Source organism: Girardinichthys multiradiatus, chromosome 23, assembly GCF_021462225.1.
Source record: "Girardinichthys multiradiatus isolate DD_20200921_A chromosome 23, DD_fGirMul_XY1, whole genome shotgun sequence".
NCBI lineage: Eukaryota > Metazoa > Chordata > Actinopteri > Cyprinodontiformes > Goodeidae > Girardinichthys > Girardinichthys multiradiatus.
In genome coordinates, this window is record NC_061815.1 from 12,060,250 (window position 1) to 12,083,433 (window position 23,184).

Sequence of the window (23,184 nt, forward strand, 5' to 3'; positions counted from 1 at the left end):
CTTTCCACTTCTTCTACCAGACCCCCACTTAGCCCCCACGCTTTACATGAGACACAACTCACTAAACCTAAGAGTAGTTGTGGAAGTTTGGTCATATTTTAAATTTATGTTTTGCGGATGGATTAGCTTCATGCTTGTGTTGTTGATACATTCTCCTTTAATCATGCTGTTTTTAATGCAAAGCTGCTATTATTATTTCTTCAAAACAGTCTTTCTTTCTTTTCCTCCAGGTCAGTCTGCCAAATGACTCCAGCTGCGTTGAAGAGATTTTGCGGGTATGTTCCCTGGACACACACACACACGCACTAATATACAGAAAGGGTAATTGCACTGATTATCAGCTGTTTTTTGTTTGCTCTGAAAGACTTTGGTTCTTCTCCAGAGAATTCGTAGGAAGAAATGACAGAACGAAGAGAGAGAATAAGAAACAGAAGGGCTAGAACACGGAGCATGGGAAAAGAAGGAGATAGTTTGGCTGAGGCCCATGATTATAGATTGTTTTATTGTATGAAGTCATGCAGAAATGTCTTCCACAATTTTCCCTCTTTTTCCTCCATCCTTGTGTTTAAAAGAATTTCACCAAATAGCATGTCCACAGTTTCCCCTGTTCCCTCTCCTGTCTTTCTGTTCCATTTCCACGCTCCTTAAGAGTGATGTCAAAACAGATGTTTTCCCCTCTAATCTTCCATCCTCTGTCAGCAGTCCTGTTGAAAAGGACCTGGCTGGCCTGCTTAGTTAGCTCCTCCATCTATGGCTCTGGCGTGGAAACCCATGTCCTTCTTTCCCCTCCTCTATCTCTTCCTCCTTCTCTCTGTCTTCCTCTGTTCCTTCTTCTCTGCCCTCTGTCATTCACCTCCCTCTCTCTTTCACAAATCAATATGCGGGTCAACAAGCTTTGCGACAGATTGTCTGCTGCAAGCTGCATAAAAAGCCTCTGCCAATAATATTGGTGCAGCACTAAATTCAGCCTGTGATGTTTAGATGTGTCAAGTGGAAAATCAGGAAGTTCAAAATGTGAGGTGGGGTGAATCGGAGCGGAGGCCCGCAGCCCATTTTTCTCCTGTCTGTGACAGCAGAACTACAAGTTAGCTGTCAGGGAAACATGGTTGTTGCTGATGCAGGGTAACATAGTCTAACAATGATGCAGTAAAGAGATGTAATGCAGAACATGGCACAGCATAGGCTTTACTGGCTGTCAGGACTGATGGCTTTGTCAGTCTGTTAAACTGACAGGGCTATTCTATTTAAACACATGCCCAGGTTGTTATGGTTGTGTGCCATGCTGTCATAACTATTCATACTAGGTTGTATGTGCTGTGGTTAAGCAACTTATGGCAGAAACCCTGGTTTCACTGTTCTTAGAGCATCAACTGTTTACCTTGGAAAGGAACAAAACACAAAACTATTTAGTTGAAGTCCTGAATATTTTGTTGTTGTATTAAACCAACCTAAAAAAATAATAAATCCACAGGAATGAAAGTTGCATATGCAAATTACCTGATAATTTAAAAAGCACAAGAAAAGAAGGAAAAAACCAAATGAGTTGAAAAATAAGCACATTTCCATAATAACTGATTAAATGTGGCTGCATGTCATTAAACGACCACAGGAAAGGTCACCTGTACAGGAAATATACAGGTGGACATTTAAATTCTTGAAAACATTTGTGACAGGTCATTTAGCTTTCATTCAATGTAAATTAAAAATATATAGTAAATCTAAACTGTGTTTCTCTTGTCCAGATTATTTCAATAAAGAAGAAGTGTCTGTCAGGTGTTAGAATATCTCATGAAGTTCAAGCAGCAAAGCCTTCCCAATGCCTGAATGCTGATGTACTGGTCAGTGGGTGGCGGTAGTCCACACAGCTTCTGTTACTGCTTTGGGTTTAAGCTCAGAGACACGCCATAAATCCCTGACAGGCAGTTTATGCAGCAGAACCACTGTGTAACGGTGTTAGCTGATGGAAGTATCTGTACATCTTGCTAAATTTGTTGCTGTGGGACTACTCAAAAACAAAAACATAGCAGTATTGACTTTAATTTTAGAAGCCGCATCTGCATTTGCAACCGTAAATAATCCATCCTGTTATCCAAGAAATAAACATTAGCAGGAAAAAAGAGCAGTTGTCTCTTAGCAGTGCTCGAACAGCCTTCATCTGCAAGCAGACAGCATGCTGTGGATCCTCACTCTGTCAGCCAACTGCATCATCTGGAGTTGAGCATGCACCTTTATAACAGGCAGTGTACAATCTTTTATACGCCGATAGTCATCCTTATCTTTATCAAAAACCAAGAGGAAAAAACATCATACACAGAACAAAAAACGTTACTTTTTTGCCACAATTTTTTAAGCAACCAAAGTGGGCTTATATTAATGATTTGGTAATGGTTGTGATTTATTATGCAGAGTGGCAAGAAACAAACAGGAATCAAGAACAAATACTTAAAGTTGACTAAGGTTATAATGCTAATGCAAATGTGCTTGCTGTGCAAAATAATGCCTTTTCTCCTATTCTGCTTACCTGCAATAATTACTTTTTATATATTTTACCAGGCCAGAGTGTTTTGCTATGAAAAAAAACATTTTTATCTCATAATTTCTTTCTTTCATGTACAAAGGTAGTGATCTCCTTTTTTCCTCTCAGTGTTACATAGAACATAGTGGTGGATGAGAGCAGTTAAACATTTATTTCATTCCATATTCAAGGTGTAGTATTTAAACATACAATCTTTTGTCTTGTGTCTGGAGTCCACTGTGTGTTGTGCATTTCAGACAAAGCATGGTGTAAACTCAAAGAAGAACCGAAGTGTTGCATCCATTAATGCTTGACATTGTAGTGGTACACTTTAGATGAAACTGTTATTAATTTAAAAATTAGACTGGGATAATACCTCACAAACTCTGCTCTTCACTAAGCAGGCATGTCTGAGACATTTTGAAAGTGATTTTTAATGATTGTGAGATTTCCATTGACTTTTACTGAAAAATAATCAGTGTGCATTTAGACATTAGACCAACTCAGCCTTTATTGCCAGATTAGTAGCAGTGAGTCTATATCTGTAAGGAGCTTATCATAGTTTAGACAAAACTTTGTATGTACAATGTAGACAAAACTGTGTTCACATTGCTGTTTTGCTTCATGGCATGGTCAACATAGGCAGCAGTATCAGATGTATACAGAGCAGATGTATTTTGCAAGAAAAAATTCCTTTATTCACATTAGCCATATTCACATTTTGTCATGTTGCAACCACAAACCTGAGTATACGTTATTGGGGTTTTACATGCAAAAACCAATGTGTGGCAGAAATCTACCATGAATCTACCATGGCACATCATGCTGTATATACCATCTTGATAGGGAAAACATGGTGGTGGCAGCACCATGATGGGGTGGTGCTTTTCTTCAGCCCGGACAGGGAAAATGGTCAGAGTTAATGAGAAGATTGATGGAGCTAAAAACAGGGCATTCCCAGAAGAAAACCTGCTAGAGTCTGAAAAAGTATTTAAACAGCCGGAGCAACAATAGAACAGTTTAGATCAAAGCACATTTGTTGGAATGGTCCAGTCGAAGTACAAACCTAAATCCAATTATGTTTGTGGCAAGACTTGGAAAATATGCTCTCTATTCAATCCAGCTGAGCTTGAACTATTGTGCAAAGAATAATTTGCAAATAAGTCTGTCTTCAAATGTGCAGGTATGTGAGACATACTACAAAAACCTTGCAGCTAAAAGTGGTTCTACATTAGGAGCTCAGAGGGACTGAACAGAAATGCACGCTACACCACTTAAATTTTAATTCATTAAAATGACCTGCTCCTTTGTTCTGGTGCATCACATGAAAAGGCTCAATAATACGTATAATTCTGAATACTTTTTTAACATTGGGGATATAAATAAGCATCTTCTGTGATTAAAGAAAGGAGACATTGTAGATGATATTTGGCAAACATGACAAGAGGAAACCCACAGTGACATGTCCTAATGTGACACTCCTAATGTTACCCTCCCACATTAATGTACTGCTTCGAATATGACATTTACACACTCTCTCTCTCTCTCACACACAGAGACATGTTCAGGCAAAATCAGGGGTCCTGTCTGTCAAAGCACAGGAAGTCTTCAAGGAAGGACATAATGATGTCAGAGAGTGGAGCAGTTGCTAAGCAACGCGCTGTATTTCGCCAGGGTAGCGTAATAGTATTATAAAGTGGGAACACACATGTACACATCTGCAGATCCATAGTTGAGGATCTTTTGAAATGTTGAGCTTATTTGTGCACCATGAGCTACACACAGTCTCTCTCTCTCTCACACACACACATCTTCCTCACTCAAACAAAAACATGCGTCATCAGATGAAAATGAGTCATCCCGTCCAGAGGGGAGAGTAGATGTATGACGGGAAATCAGTCTTCTTGGCCCGTGCCCTGCTATAAGACAGTTGAATGAGTATACATCAGTGTGTTACAAAATGTACCGATTGACTGTATAGAAATAAAATACAATTGTAGGAGTTTTGTGGTAGTGGTGAGCGCTATTGTCCAACAACAGGACAGTATTGGGTTTAAATCCCAACCAGAGCCTTTCTGTATAAGGTTTCATGTTCTCCAGGTACATGCATATAGGTTTTCACCCAGTACTCTGAATACTTCCAACAAAATCATGCATCTTGGAGAAAGCCTCCTACCACATCATGACCCCCAACAGGATTACGTGGATAAATTAAACGGATGGAGAAATTGTTACTGGTTATGCCATAGTAACACACACCCAAAAGATGATCTAGCCAAACACACTCATGTGTATGTTTTTTTGTTACTTACTTGAAAGTTTTGCAGTTTGTTATCTTACTCCTTCATTTTTTTCCTTTTGTCAAAAAACAATCATAAACCTCAAAGGATTTTATTGGGATTTTGTAAGATACACCAACATACAGTAGTACATACCTGTGAAATGGAACAAAATATACATTGTTTGCTAAATAAGTTTTACAAAATAAAAATCTTGAAATGTGGCTTGTATTTTTACACTGATACCCAAAAATAAAATCCATTCCAACAAACCGCTTCAGAAGTCACCTGATTAATAAATAAACTGTACCCGTGTGTAATTTCATCTCAGTGTGAAGTTGTCTTGTCTGGTTCTGGCAAAACATGGTGATCCACCTGAGCCACCAGAAGCCCTGTAGGGAACATAGCAAGCAAGTAGAAGAAGGTGCTCTGGTCACAGGGGAAAACTGCACATCTCCCTGAGCACACAATTCCTAGGGAAACATGATGGTGGTAGCATCATGTTGTGTGGATGTTTTTCTTCACCAGAGACAGGGATGCTGGTCAGAGTTGACATAAGATGCACAGAGGTAAATACCTGGCAATACTGGGAGAAAACCTTCTAGAGGCAGCAACAGATTTTATAAAGAGGTGGGGGTTTAAGCAGGACATCCTATTACATAGAGCCAGAGCTACAGTGGAAGGTTTTCTTCTTCTGGGCTGTGTCATTGTTATGCATCCAGATGGAGTGAGCTTTTATTTTTATAATTTAAAAACTCTGCACTTAACTGACTCTCCCTACATCCAATCTCTGGTGTACCACAGTCTCCCCATGCAACCCTGCGTTTATACTATAACTAATATTAAGAGTCCACTCGGAAGGGTATGGGAAAGCACAACCTTGATTGAACGCTGACTCCACTCCTCTGCTCCAAAGAAGTTGCAGAAGCAATTTCTCCTGCCCATATTTGCTCAATTTTAGCCATCATCATCACTCACCAGATGCATGCAGTGTAAGACGTACATTAACATTTGCTCTGATTATTTCCTTCATTTATTCAAATATAATGACAAAAATGCCTACATTCTGCAGCTTCTCTGTAATTCTTCATGGTGATGTAACAAAGATGTATGTTTGTGCTCAGGAGATGACCCATTCCTGGCCTCCTCCACTCACAGCCATACACACTCCTGGGAAAGCTGATCAGACCAAGTTCCCCATCCCAAACAAGGTGAGTACACACTTCACCACACCTTCATAAAAAGCTTCAAAAAAGCTCAGAATCTGCCTGTGTCATGTTCTTTGGCTCTGACTACAGTAAGTGGTGGGAAAAGATGTCACACAAATAAAAAGCGTTTACTTTCATTCAGACAAAAGAAAGGCAAAATCTCAAAAGATTTGCTTAAGCAGTTTAACACATGAAGTCTTACTGTGTTGATCACTTTTGGCAATTTACTTTCTTACAGGCATTGAGTGACTCTTTAATGAATTTGTAAATGTCAGCTTTTGAAAGGTCAACACAAGGATTTCTTCTTGCTTTACAACATGCTTGTAAAGAAGGAGCTTATTGTTGGTCATTGCCACTGCTTTTGAGTTACTATTGCTTTTTTCCAACCAATCTATTTTCAACTTACTTATGCTCTCAAGCTCAAAGAGCAGCAAGACCTCGAGATATCTACTGCAGTCAAGGGTAAAGAAGAAAAAGATGAAAAGAAATAGTAAATGGCTTTACAATATTGAGAGAATAAGGTAAAAGAAACTGATGGTGAAATTCTAAGAAAAATTCCTAAAACCTGAACTAAAATTTCCTTTAGAAATTTTAATTCAGGTTTTATAAAACACTAAGATTGCCACAGACTGAAGATCCCTCTATGCTCTCCATGAACTTCGTCACCATTATACGTATCTAGATAATGGCAAATGTGACCATTTGTGTAGGCAAACATGGTCCTGCTGCCTTTTCTTTTTTACTTACATTAAAGGTTTCTCTCTGCTGTCTATTTTAACACAGACATACTCTCCCATGTTCCCATCACAACATACAGTGAATGCCAGTGACATCTTACTATGGTTATCCTACCATGTACACTTAAATCACACCATGAGAAAACTTTCTTGGACTGGATCAGGATCCATCTGTCTGTCCGTCTGTCCATCCAAGGAAACCCAGAAATTCCTCTCCCAAGCCACACTTTCCAGCTCAATCTAGGGGATCCTGGGTGATGCAGGCCTACAGGCATATATGATTCCTCCAGCAAGTTCTGTTCAGTCTGACTTAACATAAAAGTTTTACATTTTTATATTTTGCATTGAAATGTACTTAAGAATTAGAATAAAAGATCAAGATCAATCACTCAATCTTATTTTTTAATACATTTAAAAAGCATGGAGCTGATTTTTTTCATAAGAAAAATGGAAGAATAAAAAGTAAATAATTTTTTTTTAAATAGATAAAATAGTATTATGTAATATTAAATTACTTGATAATATACTATAATCAAAATAAATAGTTAAAAATGAATTAGTAAATGCAAATACAGATACATCTCTATGAAAAATCAATAAAAGACTAAATTATGGTACTTAGAGAGAGCAAGTACAAAGAGAAGAAAAAAGGCAATTCAAAGATGAAGAGTTAACACCTATAAAACACATATTTTATACATTAGCTGTGAACAATTCAACATTTATCCAATAGACTGCAACAGCATTCTGACAGAAACACTAAGCAACATTTTTGCTATGACTTTCCTATCCTTTTATGAAACACTTTTAATCTGCTAGATGTCTCACTGATGGTGGTGTGTAAACACAGAGAGGCAGCAAAGCCTCCACACTAATTCTCCCAGTGAGTTAATAGTGTGTGTCAGTGCAGGGAGATCTAAACTCTGAAACTTATTATTATTATTATTAAACTAATTTATTTCTGTCTTTTTCTCTCCTTTCTCTTTCATTCGCCAGGAAACCCAGCATGTGACCTCAGGCTACAACACCCAGAGTAAGTTTCCCAGAGTAAACACTGACATACAAGCTCATAATTAACACTGGAGAGGGCATGAAGGTAGCATCATTCAGAAGATGGAAGCTGAAAATGACTGATAATCCCATAAATTTGATAGTGTGCAAATAATTATAATGATATAATATTTGTGTATACAATTAATCTGAAAGTTACTTATGAGTGAAATTATATGATAAAGTTTAATGTTGAAGGAACTCATAAAAAGTATTGTGGTGGCATGTGTTATCTTAGAGTTTCTCTATATAAAAAATATAAACAATATTTTCAGAAAAGCTGAAAAAGGGTTCCATCGTCCTGTGTTTGTTGCCTGGCAATACCTCTGGCTTACACTCTGGCACCTTTCATGACTGGTCGCAACTATTTCATTGCAAGTGGGCTTAATTGAACTACTTATTAAGCTACAAAGCAAGGTCCATAAAGACATGGATGAGCAGGTTTGGTGGCCTGGACTTAGCCCAGACCTCAACCAAATAGAACATCGTAAGCATGAAGTAGAGTGGAGACTTTGAGCCAGTCCTCCTTGCCCAACATCAATGATTGACCTCACAAATCCTCTTCTGGAAAAATGGTCAAAAAGTCCCATAAACTCTCTTCTGAACATTGGAGACAGCCTTCCCAGAAGAGTTGAAGCGGTTGTAATTGCAAATTTGGCAAGCGATATTTGTGTAAACCTTTGTGTAAAGAATGGGATGTAATTAAAGTTCATGTATGAGTAAAGGCAATTAAGCCAATACTTTTGTTGTGTAAGTATATATGGATAAAGACCAAAAGCTTGTCCAGATATGGTACTGGACAATAGCATTCCTGATTACAGGCAAATTCTCAAAGATCAACTTGCAGAGTTTGGTTTATCATTTATTTATCAGAGAAAATAGGATCTTCTCCCAAAATTGTGCTGCCGAGCAAACAGCGATTCCCTGAGCTGAAGGTGTTTGGCCATATATACAATAAGGCATTATGTATGCATTAAAGGGGAAATCCACCATGTTTATGTATATGTATGTAAATTACAGCCAGAATATAATGCTCCTGATTTGCAAAGGCCAGTGCTGTTTGCAACAAACAGTCCGTATGAAAACTGGTGGTAATTATGTGGAGAAGAAAGAGGAGGAGAAAAGAGACTCCTGTTGTAGTGATGACTTGACACAAAGAGGGCATGGACACAGAAGGTGTACATCATCCTAAACATTTCTCTATTCACTGCTTTCATTGAGATACTAAAAGATCTCCAGGCCTACACCTGCATAGCAATTCTAAATAGCACTTCCTCAAGTGGTTTCCAGAAGCTGTTGATTTTTATTAAAGCCAGGTTTAAATGTTTTGAGATGTTTGTTGGGCATCTGTGGAGCTGAATATTTCCTGTTTCTTTGCTTTCTGAAAGAAAAAGAAGCAAAACTGCTGAGCAAAATGTAACCTAAATTCAAAGGATTTGGTTCTAGACGTTTGAACAGCCATTTGGAAAATCAATCATCTTTTCAGGTTTATTGCAAAAGAACATGCTGTGCCCTACCTCAAACCTGCATCGCTAAGCAAGTCAAACACACAAAGACACCCAGCAACACAAGAGCAGGGTCATTTTCCAGTGTAACAAGGCTACAAGACACCAGTGATGTTAGTTTGGCTTCTGGTCAAGCACAAAGCAAGCAGACCCAGACAAACCTTGACACATGCAAAACAGTGTCAAGAGTGATTGAATGTTCTCTGTCGTGTTCCCTGTTGTGCTGCAGAGAGATGTACTGTGCCAGCTAACAAGCCTGCTGCTAAACCACCAACTGCACCTCAGAAGTCGTGAGTACCTCTCTCTAACACAGACACACACAAATTGAGAATTTCTGACCTGCTGCTGTTTCTTGTGCCTCAAGGTAAAATTAAACCTGACTCTTGGATGGAATTCACTGGTGGTAGGAAGGGAAAAAAAAGATTGTGTGGATCAGAGCGGGAAAGTTCAGCTACATTAATTTAACCTGAGCCAGGAGCATATTGCAACACCTCTGGCTGCAGTCCACTCCACATCACTCACAGAGCAGGATTCATAGCAGGATGAGACCAAGAAGGAAAAAATCCTGGCTCATAAAGCCGCCATAGAATCCTGACTTATCATGTATTTAACCAATCAAAAAGCTTAATTATTCAGTTATACAAACTGCTCACACTTTGAACTTCAACATTTCCATTTAGGCACTGCATATTTGTAACTCAAAACAAAAGAAGATATAACTAATATAAACTGTTTGTCTGCAATAATCTAATAATTTCTGTTTTTCTTTCTCATGCATATGATAATAGGACTAAGGGTGGGCTTAAAGTTTCTCTCTCCCCTACGTTTTAATTTTTAAAAGAATGTGAAAGGGTTGTCCCAGTCCTTTGTGTGATGTATTGGTTGGGTGAAGTAGTAGGGCTGTCTGATGCTAAAAAAACTTTAGTGGGGCACTCTAAAGAGAGTCACAAATCAAAGTATTTTCTCAGTTAAAACTATATTAATGTCTAGTCTGGTGTTGTGCTTGTTGGTCTACTGTAAGAAACTTAAGAGATAATGTATGTTTATGCCTTGCAGCTAGTTAAATAACACGATATGGAACATCATCAGAGCTATGTTTCTGTAAAAAATACTTAGTAACAGTTAACTGAACTAAATGAGCCTCTTGAACAGGATTTCCACTTTGTAGCAGGTTATTTGAACCAGTATGTGATTTAAAGACCATCCAGTGAGTTTAGCTGTACTATGTGGTTGAAGAATGTTGTTTTCCTCACTGACTCGTGATAGTTTTAGTAACTACAACTTTAGTAGCTCCAGCTTGCCTATGCTATGCTCTACAGTTTTTTCAAATAAAATTACTCGACACATGGAGAGTGTAGCGTTTCATATACAGTGCCGTGAAAATGTTTTTTCCACCTTACAGATGTATTTTTTTTGCTTTTTTGTCAAACTTAAGATATTATTAAAGCAAAACAGCTATCCAAACTAACGTTTCCCTTATTCTGTCTTGTTCCCCCATAAACCTAATAACTTGTTGTACCTACTGCTTTCAACTGTTTTCAATAACATCACTGTGAAAAAATGTTGGCCGACTCTTCTTTGCTGAATTTTTAATTCAGCCACAATACATACCAAACTTTTAGGTTTGTATTGTGGCTGAATTAAAACAACTTAAAACAAGGATTGTAACTCTTTTCCAGTATATTAATAACTTTGATCCTCACAGTGAATTTCTTTAGATAACAGAATAGTTTGTTGCTCGTTTCGATCTTTCAGCCCACTTCATGTCAGACAGGTTCTATTTAAGTTATTTCTTGGTCCTATAGGTTTATCATTAATCAGGCATAGATGTGATTTTTAAAGTCTGGTTAATCACATTTATTTCATAGTTTAACAAGGGGGCAATTCATTTTACACATACGGCCAGGTTGGTTTGAACAGCTTTTTTCCTTTAATAAATGAAATGATCTTTTGGGAAATGCATTCTATATATATCAGGTTATCTTTGATATTAAAATGTGCTTGATAAACTTAAACATTTAAGTGTAAAAAAAAGTGAAAATAGAAGCAATCTATAAAGGGTCAAGTACTTTTTTACAGCAATGTACATTAAAACCAAGCCTCCAGGTTAATAGGACAGCCTGCTGGTATTTGTCGTTGTCATTTTGCTCTGGGATTGGAGAAATAAATACATTGATGCTAATTTGTAAAAGCCATAGTAGCTGCTTTCCTTCAGTGTTGAGAAAAAGAGTAGAACATGACTTTGTGTTAGCTCTTCTTGAGCATGTTTTGTTTTTAATTCAGGTGAAATGACTTAGTATTCCTTTAAATGTTGATTTCTATATTGCCGATCCCTACAGTAACTAAGCAATTGGTCGAAGTGGCGTCCACTTCAAGTTAAAATTCAGAAAATTATTTTAGGAGAGGAATTTAAGATACCAGTGCTAAATGGTCAAATGATGATAAAACAGTCTGTAAGCCCAAGCGACTTTCCAAAAAATTTTAAATGGATCACTGGACCACTGGAAAGGTTGAAGAGATGGTATACAAATAACAGGAAAGTTATGAAACAGTTTTGGAAAGTTCCCTAATTCTAAAATCAACACCTAACTTGTAAAAAAAAAAGTTTTATTTTCTGTCTATTTTTACAAGGAAACGTATTGTTAGAGAGTTTATCACATGGACAATAGAAATGTCCTATTTATATGTGATACATGTCAGCAGAGTTTATTCAGGTGTTTGATGATAAGAATTTATAAGGAAAGTGAAACTCAGCAGCTAATCATATCTGCTGTCAATGAGAAAAAAAACATCTTCAAACTTCTATAAATATTTTCTAATTCTCTGCTTAAATCATATTTTCTACGGGAGTCAGTTACCTTTAAATGCTGCATGCACATAGAATGATTGGAATGGCACATTTCAAACCAAGGAAGCAGGGCTCTTTGTATTTCTTCCTTCTGGACTATTGGTGCTAAATCTTCTTGAACTGCTTCCGGTGCAGGCTCCTGTTGATGCATCCTTGACGCACGCCGAGGATTGCTGTTGGAAGCAGTTTGCTGAGTGTGAATCACATGCACTTGTGTTTTACAGCATTAAACTGTGTTTGAAATATTGAGGCAAACCTGAAACTGCAGAATGTGTTTAATTATTGTTACTGTAAATTGACTTTTTTATTTATTAACGCTTTTCCAGACATAAAGATGACTAAAAGCGCTTTACACTACAGCCCCATTCACCCAGTCGCACTAATGCGCACACATTCATACACCGATACAGATCAGCAGGGAACTTGGGGTACATCTGGCAGGAGGAAGCTGGCATCAAACCCACAACTACACTATCTACTAAGCCACAGTCGCCTCAAACATAATTATTATACCCAAATATGCCTAATGTAGCTGATTTGCATCATACATAAATGTATATCTATTGTATGTGCTATATTTAAATCAACAATCACTAATTAATTTGTATCTACATGACAGAAATAACCCAATTCATTTTTGTAAGTAAATAAAAATCAATTAAGGCACCATGATAAGTGTTTTCCAGGTTTCACCGCATAAGCTAATGAAGAAGGGGCACTTCAACCCAGCTCCCCAATACAACTGAGATGGTTAAAGATTGAAAGCTACGAGCTCCAGCTATTGCTACAAGTTCAGATAAATTAAATATAATATAAGATTTAGCAGTAATTTATTCAAGTTCCAGAGCTGCATATCACAGCAGTTTTGCTTTTGTCAGAGATATAATGCTGACCATATTTCTAATGGGGTAATATTTCCTAGATCTACAGCTAATGATCTTGTTCTGTTCAACACAGAAAAATGGGGTGATTTATAAGCTTTAAAAAAACTAAATGGCTGCTTGTTTAATATGTCTGTAATAATTGGCAATGTAAACACAATGCTTCACTTTCTGCAAGCATTAGGCTGTTTAATGTTTGCTTTCTGAAATGCTCATTAGCATGAAATGTTCAGTATATTAAATGGGCTTGCCTCATGTTATTCACATGTAATTTGGGATTATTATAACATGCTTTTCCAAATCTTTACTCTGTAGTCTCTGCACAACAGAGTCTATGCTTTCTGTGCCACAGTAGAAGGAACCCAGACAAACCTCTGCTGATTAATTATTTTTATTCATTAGAACGAGTGATTAAAAGCATTCCTCACTGCTTCAGGGGCTTCATTTAGCCATGATCCAATCATATTATGTTCAGATAAACTGCATATGTGTATCAGAGCAGAAGAAGTGAGTAAAACCCCTCCCGCAGTTAGTTAGCTGTTTAATGTGGCCGCCTCAGAAAGCCAGGAATTGCTCTGTGTCTTGTTTTATGGCTGCACAAAGGGCTCCGGTGCTGCACTGGCTTTCCATGTTGGTCCATCTGTTGAAACAATTTACTGAGGCAAAACCCTGCAGTAAGCTGGACAGTAAATGGAGCCAGGCACTAACAATGCCAGGGTTACAGGTTCAGTTCTCACTGCTGTTCCAGGTGAAAGATTGCTATAGTATTTACCTACAAGACAGGTGGCTGATCAGGAGAAAACAAGATGTTACCTGCTAATGGTCTTTGTTGCTGCCTCTTTGACTGTGTCTCTATAGGGGCTTCGTCCACTTTGAGCAGCTCAGCAGCTCGTAGACTGACAGGGTAATCTAGGTCGGGGTTGGTCTGAAACTCATTCATGTAACTGCAGCTACTTTCTTTTAAAAACGACTATGGTGTTGTAGATTGATAAATGAGTTAGCCAATTTTTACCCAGTTATAATAAAGACTATATGGCATTACTTCGCTGTAATAAATTAGGTCTTTAACGAGTGAGCTATTTAAAAACATTATTTGTGGAGCTAGTTTACCTTCACTGGAACGTTCTTCTAACACCGCCTTGCAACATAGTTACTGTCCTTGAGCCATGGTACAACCACAGATTGCAATGTTTTTATTGGGATTTTATGTGGCAAACCAACACAAACTACAACATAATTTTGAACTGAAAGCACCAACAGTTCGGTTTTAGTCCCATCTGACCACTGCACCTTCATCCACATCTTTGTTTTGTCCCATCCATGGCTTTTAGCAAACTACCAACGGGACTTCTTATGACTTCCCTTCAACGGTGCCTTACTTTTCGCCACTCTTTAATGAAGGCCAGGATTGTGGAGTGCTAGAGCCTGATCACTGATCACTTTGTATCTCCTCCAGAGGTAGCATGGGCCTTATGGCAGCTTCTCTGATTAATGCATTTCTTGTTCGGCCTTTGAGTTTTGGTGGACCGTCATCTTTTTGTAGGTTTGGTGTAGGGCCATACTCCTTCAATTTTTGCTTGGAATATTGTTTTATGAGGTAATCATACACAAGTAATCTCTATTTTCTAAATAAGTGAATAAGGCAAATGATTGCCTGGGATTTTATTTAGGGGGTAAGGGCTTGTGTGTAAATGCACATTGCACTTTTCTGATTATTTGTAAAAAATTTTGATCCCTTTTACTTCCACTTCACAATTATGCACTACTTCCTTTGACTTTGTCACATAAAATCTGAATAAAACACATAAATGTTTGGGACTGTAACCTGGCAAAATATTGAAAGCTTTTGGGGTATGAAAAATGTTGCCAGGCACCATGAATTAGATACTGTCTAGATATTAGCTTTTTTAAGCACTAAACTTGTATCCAGTCTCTTGCTCTTCCTACATTCTAGGAGCATTTTTTGAAAAGCTGGTTATATATATATATTTTTGGTTTCACCTGTGAAACATGTTTTAGCCAGTAATTTAATTTTGGGGTGCAGCTCTGTCCTCCTCAAGCACCAACAAACTAAACTGGCAGCTGAAAATCTACCAGACACTTCCATGTTTAAAGCAGAAACAAGCATAATTATAGCCATGAGCTGCTTATTCAGCTTCACAATCCTTCCTTGAAGCTAGCCAATTCATGCATTTTGTACTCGTCGAAATCTACATCTAACAGTTTGTTCTGAGGAACAGTTAAATTCCTTAGCATCATTTTGATTTTTGATTGGTTTTAGAAAACATTAACCAAAGAAGGATTTCCTTTTAGCCCAAAAGAATTTCATTTTTTTGCCATTGTTTGTACATTTGCACCTCGCAGAAATAAAAGGCTCCATGTTGCATTAGTGCTTTAGTCCTTAACAGTTTGAAATCCAACTGTTTTTGTCCCCATCAGCGCCTATTCTATTTGGTTCATTTTATTCAAGCCCTTGCCACCGGCCCACCTGCCACTCACTTCCCTTCACTTTCCGGTCATTATCATCTCCATCTTGCTCACTATCGCCCTCTCTCCATCTGTCCCTCCTCATGAAATAAAATAGGAATCCATTATTCATCCATACAAACATATCTATCATTGCCTCTTACTTGCACAGACTTTTTTCCCTCATTGTGCCTCAGTTTTTTAGAACTTGTTCGGCCAAAAAACCTCTGCTTCGGGGGGAGTGTTTTTTAGTGGTTCAGTCACTAAGAGTGGGTTGCCAGGCAGTAAAAATCCCTTCAGGGGATTCTCCTGTCATAACAATAGCAGTCCCAGCTCAAAATAAAAGTAGTCAGTGTCAGTGTGTGTGAGTGTGTGAGGGGGGTGGGGTGGGGGGTTACATAAAGGAATAAAACAACGCAGCAACTTGCCGGTGCACATAAATACTGAATAATTTGTTTGCTAAGGAGCAGATGATGCTGATAGTGAGGTTGCGTTATCGTCCGAGCCAGTGTTTATCTTTTCCTTAGCTGAGAGTAATACACACACAAACAACAGAAGCAAAAGGGGCAACCACCAGCTTCTTTCTTTTCTTATAGAGACCCTATTAAAAATCAGTGTGAGGGACTGATCTGTGCAAAGCATGTCTTTCTTGGTCCAAAGGAATGCTTGGCTGAAGGTCAGCAGCCGGGCAGATAGTTTCCAGTTGAAAAAACAATCTGCTTTGTCCCTCTATGCTCTAAAAGCTTAACATCTGGTAGGATTTTGTTGTGAGTGAAAGTCCATTTCTTTCCTTTTTCCCCAACATGAATCCCCATTGCCAATTCATATGTAAACTGGGAAGACCCTTCAGAGGGGACAACAGGTAACCAGTCGTCACAACTGAGGTGACACAGGCAGGCAAAAGGTCATGGCTGCAGTAACCCGTCTGCCCTTGTGTGTGTCTCTGCAGGATGCTGGAGGATGACCTGAAGATCAGCAGTGATGAAGAAGAGGCTGAACAACACGTGAGATCACTTTGCAGTATATCTTTTCTGTCAGATTATTCTATATTATTTAGGCTGTCCCTAAAAAGTAAATTTGCTTATTCGTAAATTGGTTACAGTATACAGAAAATCCATGTCTAAACGTCTGTTTGTACGCATCTTTATTTAGGTTACTTTCTTTTTTTTACATAATTTGGCGGAGCGGGATTATCCTGCAACACTTAATTACCCAGTAATTGGTATCTTGTCAAGAGATGAGATACATCCATCAGCTTCTGTAAAAGAGTAGCAAAATTAGTTCAGAGGAGTGGAACTCTTCTATGTGTGCATACCCCTTGTACCTTTCCAGATCTTTTAAATTACAACACTTCGTTTTAATGTACGTTATTAAGATTTTATGTGATGGCCAACAAAAGCATTGCACAATTCTCAACTGGAATTAGTAGTGGTAGTAGTAATAGTAGGTTGTGAGTTTTACTATTATTTTTATTTTATAAAGTATTTTATTTTTATTTTTATAAATACAAATTTCCAGTGCGTGCATTTTTTTTCAGAACCTTTTACCCCTAAATAAAAGATTTAGAATCTAACCACTACAGAAGATTGGCAAGATGAAACCCAAAAAAGTCTTGTTTGCAGATTGCCACAAGCCAAGTTGGAGAAACAGTAAACGTGTAGAGGAAGAAGCTCTGAGCAGATGAGACTAAATTTTAACTTACATCCAAAACGCTATGTTTGGTGAAAAACTAGCATTCTACATCTCCTTGAACACACTATCCCCACTGTAAAACATGGTAGTGGCAGCGGTATGCTGTAGGTGTGCTTTATCTTCAGGGACTAGTGAGCTTGTCAACATTGATGTGAAGATGGATGGATCTAAATACAGCCCAACATTAGAAGAAAACCTGTTAGAAGCTTTAACAGACTTGAGACTGTGGCCAGAGCTACAATGAAATTGTTTACATCAAAGCATACTGAGCTTGAGCTATTTTGTACAGAAGAATGAGAAATATTTCAGTCTCTAGTTCTGCAACGCTGATACCAACATACTCCAATAGATTTGCAACTGTAAGTGCAGCACACAACAATTTCTACAAAGTGTCGCATCAGGAGGGCTGAACCCCAATGCATGCTATGCTTTTCAAATATGTATTTGTAAAAATATTTTTAAAAACATGTATTTTCCTTCCACCTCAAAATTCTGCATTACTTTGTTTTGCTTTGTCACATAAAATCTCAATCAGATCCATTGAAGTTTGTGTTTGTAACCTGACCAAATGTGAAAAAGGTCAAGAGGTATTAATACTGTGAGAAGACACTATATTTCATGTAATACCTGGTAAATACATAATTTGAGTTCAGTAATTGCACTTTCATTATGTAGTTTTTTACATGAATAAAAATCTGAATTATTCAAATGTAGCCCATTCACATTTAAAGTATGACTGGGATTATCAGGTCAAACTGCAGATCTGCAGTTTAGTGTAAAAAGCCAACATATAGTCCTGAAGAAACCAGCCTTGATGTGATCTGAACATGTAACCCTTCTGATCCTGCATTACTGCAGTGCCACAAGGTCAGCCGGGCAGGCAGGAAAGGTGCGTAGATCCTTAGCTCAGCTCAAAGCAAAACCAGGAATGCACTGGAGACCATTCCTCTCTTTTTTAATGAGATCAAACCAGCTGCTGCTGCTGGGTTCTCCAAGCACAGCAGTCTTCAAATGTCATGTCTGTTTATTGCATCTGTGCACTGCAAATCGAATTATAGAAGCATTTCAAGGATCATTGATAAAAGTATGACTAACAAAATACTGATTTCGAGTGTCACAGAAAATTCTTAAATGAATGGGAAGTTTAAGATTACGAACTCAAGGACAGCTATGCTCTTCAGTCATGTCCTAAAACAGTACATGACTGAAGAGCAGAGCTCCCCAGTAAGACTTTAAGACTTTAGAAGTTTAAACTTACTGCAAGTATGTCTAGACCAGTGTTTTTTCAGAAATTGATAAAAGACACAAACAAAGCTCTTTCTAAACAGTTGTCAGCCTCTACCTGTCTTTAGTTTTCATAGAGGTCAAGCTTGAAAAGCTCCACTCACACAGATATGTCATGTTGGTCAGAATGGGGATCTTCTTGGCAGCAGTCAACCAAAAACTGTCCATAGGTAGAGAAGCAAACCTTTGCTTTAAACCACAATCTTGTTTGAGTTCAGTTTGTTCCTCCTGCTCCTTTAAAGCCTTTTCCTTTCCTACAACTGATGCTGAGCTATATGGATCCCTAACCCAGTCTGGGCATTCAGTGAAGGCTAAAGAGAAATAAAATGACCAATTGTCCTCAAGATTCTTCAGATGTTTACCTATTACCCCACATTGCAGCAGTGACATCCTGCTGTTTCTCGGTTAGTGGTAACATCTCAAGGTTGGCATGTTGCATGTGTTGTTGCCAGAGGCACACCTTCAAAGAGAATCCGTTTACTTTACCTGTATTTTTATGCGGGTTTTCATTTCAGTCTTTCATTTGTGTGTTTAGTTCATTCAGATGATGAAAAATATCTGCCAGGTATGCCAACTTTGCCCACCACCTATCACTTGCAAGTAGATTTGAGTAGTCAGACCTGTTGAAAGCCTTTCGCCACACACCAAGGACGACGGATTTGGTGCTGTCGCATCCCCATTGACAGTAAATCAGAATGAAAAAAAGCTTTCGCTGTAGTGCCTAGAGGTCACCTTCTCTGCTTTATTTTGGCCACCACTCACACTAGAACCTGCATCTGGGTCCAAACTTTTTCCAAGGCCGAGTTCGGAGTTTGCATTTTTCCTTTTGAAAAAAACATCTCCATTACTTTCACCACTATCTGTTGCATGCTTCACCGAATCTCTCATTCTAGGAAGGAACACAGCGATTAGCTACATGCTTCCACCCACGGTTGTGAAAGACAATTACATTTTTACATTACGCTGCCACTCCTTATTACAGTAGAGACGTGGATATGTCTCTACTGAGGTATGATTTACTGACAGTAAATTTTTAAATGTGTTAATACAAATTAAGTGAAATTTGGTAATTTACCATGGTACACCTGATGATCTCTCATCTGGTGTACCAGTATTTGAAAATCACTGGTCTGGACTATGTTTATTTGAAATGGTGCGTAATTTACAAATAGTCCCTTTTTGCTAGAAGACTGATCACAGTAAATGCCATAGCAGAACTGAGAAGCATGAGCAGCATAAACAACAAAAAAAGTTTAAATTCTTGAATTCAGAGTAATATGGAGCCATGTTAGTTCACTGTGCAGTTTTTACAAGATAAGAACATGTGAGATGTTAAGCTCACTGTTTTTCTCTGTTTTCTGTAGAACACGTGTCTTTTAAGGTTTCTTTATATGTGTTGGAATTAAACTCAATATCTCTTGAAATTTAGTATTGTGTTATTTGAAAATGCGCTATTACTACTCTAACACCTTTAATCACAAAATAAATTTAGCAAATGGGACCTGGAATTAAAAGGTAGCTAAATAGTGATTATTTATCATTATACAAAAAGTTTCTTATAGTTCCTTTTTAAATTGCTTTGTAAATAAACCAAATTCTTGTTTTTAAATGAAGTCTTTTTAATCATTATTGAAATTCTTAATTGGGGTTGGGTTGCTTTGATATTTTTGCTCAGGACAGGTTGTTATGTTGCCACTGTTATTGTTATTTTTGTGGTAAAAAGAAAGTGGGATATTAAAAGCACTCTTTGCCACACTGGTGAAGAACCACTTGTGAAAAACATTATTCAGGAAGACATCATTTCTGCCCCAGTTCTGACCAGCATTAGATGTACACAGATGTTCACCAGCTCATTCCTCCCAACATTTTGACCAGAGTACTTTATATTGGCAAACCTGGCAGTCCTTGTGTAAAACAAGCAGTGAATGGAAGCAGGTGAAAGTCTCACTTTTTTACACCTTATCAGTCATCTCTTACTTGTGATGGAACTGCGCTACAGTAATTGAGTTTAATTTTGAATTTGTAAAAAGCCCAAAAAATATGATGGAAGCTTTAAGTCTGGACAATATAACCTATCTGGTTGGCCTTTCTTAACACTATGTTGTGTTTTATGCATAGATGCTGTGATGTCAGTATGTTTAGTCACTGTCCACTGACCAAGGAAGTCAGATTTGTCACTGCAGGGCACATTAAATATGAGCCGTGCTGTTATCCTGCGCTGCTTGTCCTGTTTTTGAGTATGAAAATTGGCACTGTGGCCTTCTCTTTGCTAATCACTGTCATCATGCTCTAATGATGCCAGAGATGAGTTCAAAGCAGTCAGTGGGGTCCGTGCTTCTGTTTCCTCCCCCACTGTGCAGACGGATATCAATGCTCATCAAAGAGTCTGTGAGATATTATCTGTTAATGAAAAGATACATATTCCTCCCATCCCCTTTTAACTTGTCTTTTGATTGTATAATTACAACCAGGGTATCATAATAATTATAAATGATGGCAGGTCATTTATAGTGGTTTTAGTTGTTATAATTATGCTGAAATTAGATCTTTCAATTACAGATATTTAGTGTGCATTCAGAATTGGGCCCAGTGTTAAACTATTTCTTTTGTGGTGAGTAGGCGGGATACGTTATTAATTTAACTTTCTTATTTATTTTTGCTGTCATTTAAGACCCTGTAGGTTATTTACATGTTAATATGTACTCTATTTAAGTAACATTAAATCTCAGTATTAATAATGTTAAACTTACGTGTCTATGATTCAATCAGGCACTTTTTGTGCCCACTACCAATCTAGGTCATTTAAGAATAGACAGTTGCAGAAACCAAGTCCCACTCTGATTCCTCATTAAACATCCATGCCATGTACAGTACACACCAAAAGTTTGGACACAACTTCTCATTCAAAGAGTTTTCTTTATTGTCATGACTATGAATATTGTAGCTTCACAATGAAGGCATCAAAACTATGAATTAACACATGTGGAATTATATACTGAACAAAAAAGTGTGAAACAACTGAAAATATGTCTTATATTCTAGGTTCTTCAAAGTACCCACCTTTTGCTTTGATTACTGCTCCGCACACTCTTGGCATTCTGTTGATGAGCTTCAAGAGGTAGTCACCTGAAATGGTTTTCATTTCACAGGTGTGCCCTGTCAGGTTTAATAAGAAGGATTTCAAGCCTTATAAATGGGGTTGGGACCATCAGGTGTGTTGTGCAGGAGGTGGATACAGTACACAGCTGATAGTCCTACTGAATAGACTGTTAGAATTTGTATTATGGCAAGAAAAAAGCAGCTAAGTAAAGAAAAACAAATGGCCATCATTACTTTAAGAAATGAAGGTCAGTCAGTCCGAACAATTGGGAAAACTTTGAAAGAGTCCCCAAGTGCAGTCGCAAAAACCATCAAGCGCTACAAAGAAACTGGCTCACATGAGGACCGCCCAGGAAAGGAAGACCAAGAGTCACCTCTGCTGCGGACGATAAGTTCATCCGAGTCACCAGCCTCAGAAATCGCAGGTTAACAGCAGCTCAGATTAGAGAACAGGTCAATGCCACACAGAGTTCTAGCAGCAGACACATCTCTAGAACAACTGTTAAGAGGAGACTGTGTGAATCAGGCCTTCATGGTAAAATAGCTGCTTGGAAACCACAGCTGAGGACAGGCAACAAGCAGAAGACACTTTTTTGGGCTAAAGAACACAAGGAATGGACATTAGACCAGTGGAAATCTGTGCTTTGGTCTGATGAGTCCAAGTTTGAGATCTTTGGTTCCAACCACCGTGTCTTTGTGCGGCGCAGAAGAGGTGAACGGATGGCCTCTACATGCCTGGTTCCCACCGTGAAGCATGGAGGAGGAGGTGTGATGGTGTGGGGTTGCTTTGCTGGTGACACTGTTGGGGATTTATTCAAAATTGAAGACATACTGAACCAGCATGGCTACCACAGCATCTTGCAGTGGCATGCTATTCCATCCGGTTTGCGTTTAGTTGGACCATCATTTATTTTTCAACAGGACAATGACCCCAAGAAGGAGAGTGATGGGGTGCTGTGCCAGATGACCTGGCCTCCACAGTCACCGGACCTGAACCCAATCGAGATGGTTTGGGGTGAGCTGGACCGCAGAGTGAAGGCAAAATGGGCAACAAGTGCATCTCTGGGAACTCCTTCAAGACTGTTGGAAAACCATTTCAGGTGACCACCTCTTGAAGCTCATCAACATAATGCCAAGAGTGTACGGAGCAGTAATCAAAGCAAAAGGTGGCTACTTTGAAGAACCTAGAATATAAGACATATTTTCAGTTGTTTCACACTTTTTTGTTCAGTATATAATTCCACATGTGTTAATTCATAGTTTTGATGCCTTCAGTGTGAAGCTACAATATTCATAGTCATGAAAATAAAGAAAACTCTTTGAATGAGAAGGTGTGTCCAAACCTTTGGTCTTTACTGTATCTCAACCAGGCATCCTAGCCTTTTTTGATCTCAGAGAAAGACCAGCATAGGGAATGGTTTAGGTAAAAAGAGCACAAAGTGTGGAAGAATCAAAAGGAGGAAATAAGTGAGAGTGACAGAGATCCAGAGATAAACACAAAGACAGACCGAAAGAAAACAAGACGACTGAGAGACGATGATGGAGAGCGTGGGGCTGAGAGGAATTCAGTGGCATTTATCTTTGCATACCGTTAACAGGCTTATAGCAAATGAGTGCATG

At 38.3% G+C, this 23,184-nt stretch overlaps 1 protein-coding gene across 3 annotated transcripts in view; it reads left to right on the plus strand.

Annotated features, from left to right (window-relative positions):
• The window catches only part of aff2 (AF4/FMR2 family, member 2), a 253,494-nt gene that overhangs the window by 139,389 nt on the left and 90,921 nt on the right, over nucleotides 1-23,184 (plus strand). For all 3 annotated transcript variants that reach the window (XM_047353618.1, XM_047353619.1, XM_047353620.1), the window contains exons 5-9: nucleotides 231-275; nucleotides 5,919-6,005; nucleotides 7,736-7,772; nucleotides 9,524-9,584; nucleotides 16,439-16,493. In XM_047353618.1, the coding sequence (XP_047209574.1) occupies nucleotides 231-275; nucleotides 5,919-6,005; nucleotides 7,736-7,772; nucleotides 9,524-9,584; nucleotides 16,439-16,493 (285 nt within the window). The remainder of the gene's footprint in view (nucleotides 1-230; nucleotides 276-5,918; nucleotides 6,006-7,735; nucleotides 7,773-9,523; nucleotides 9,585-16,438; nucleotides 16,494-23,184) is intronic.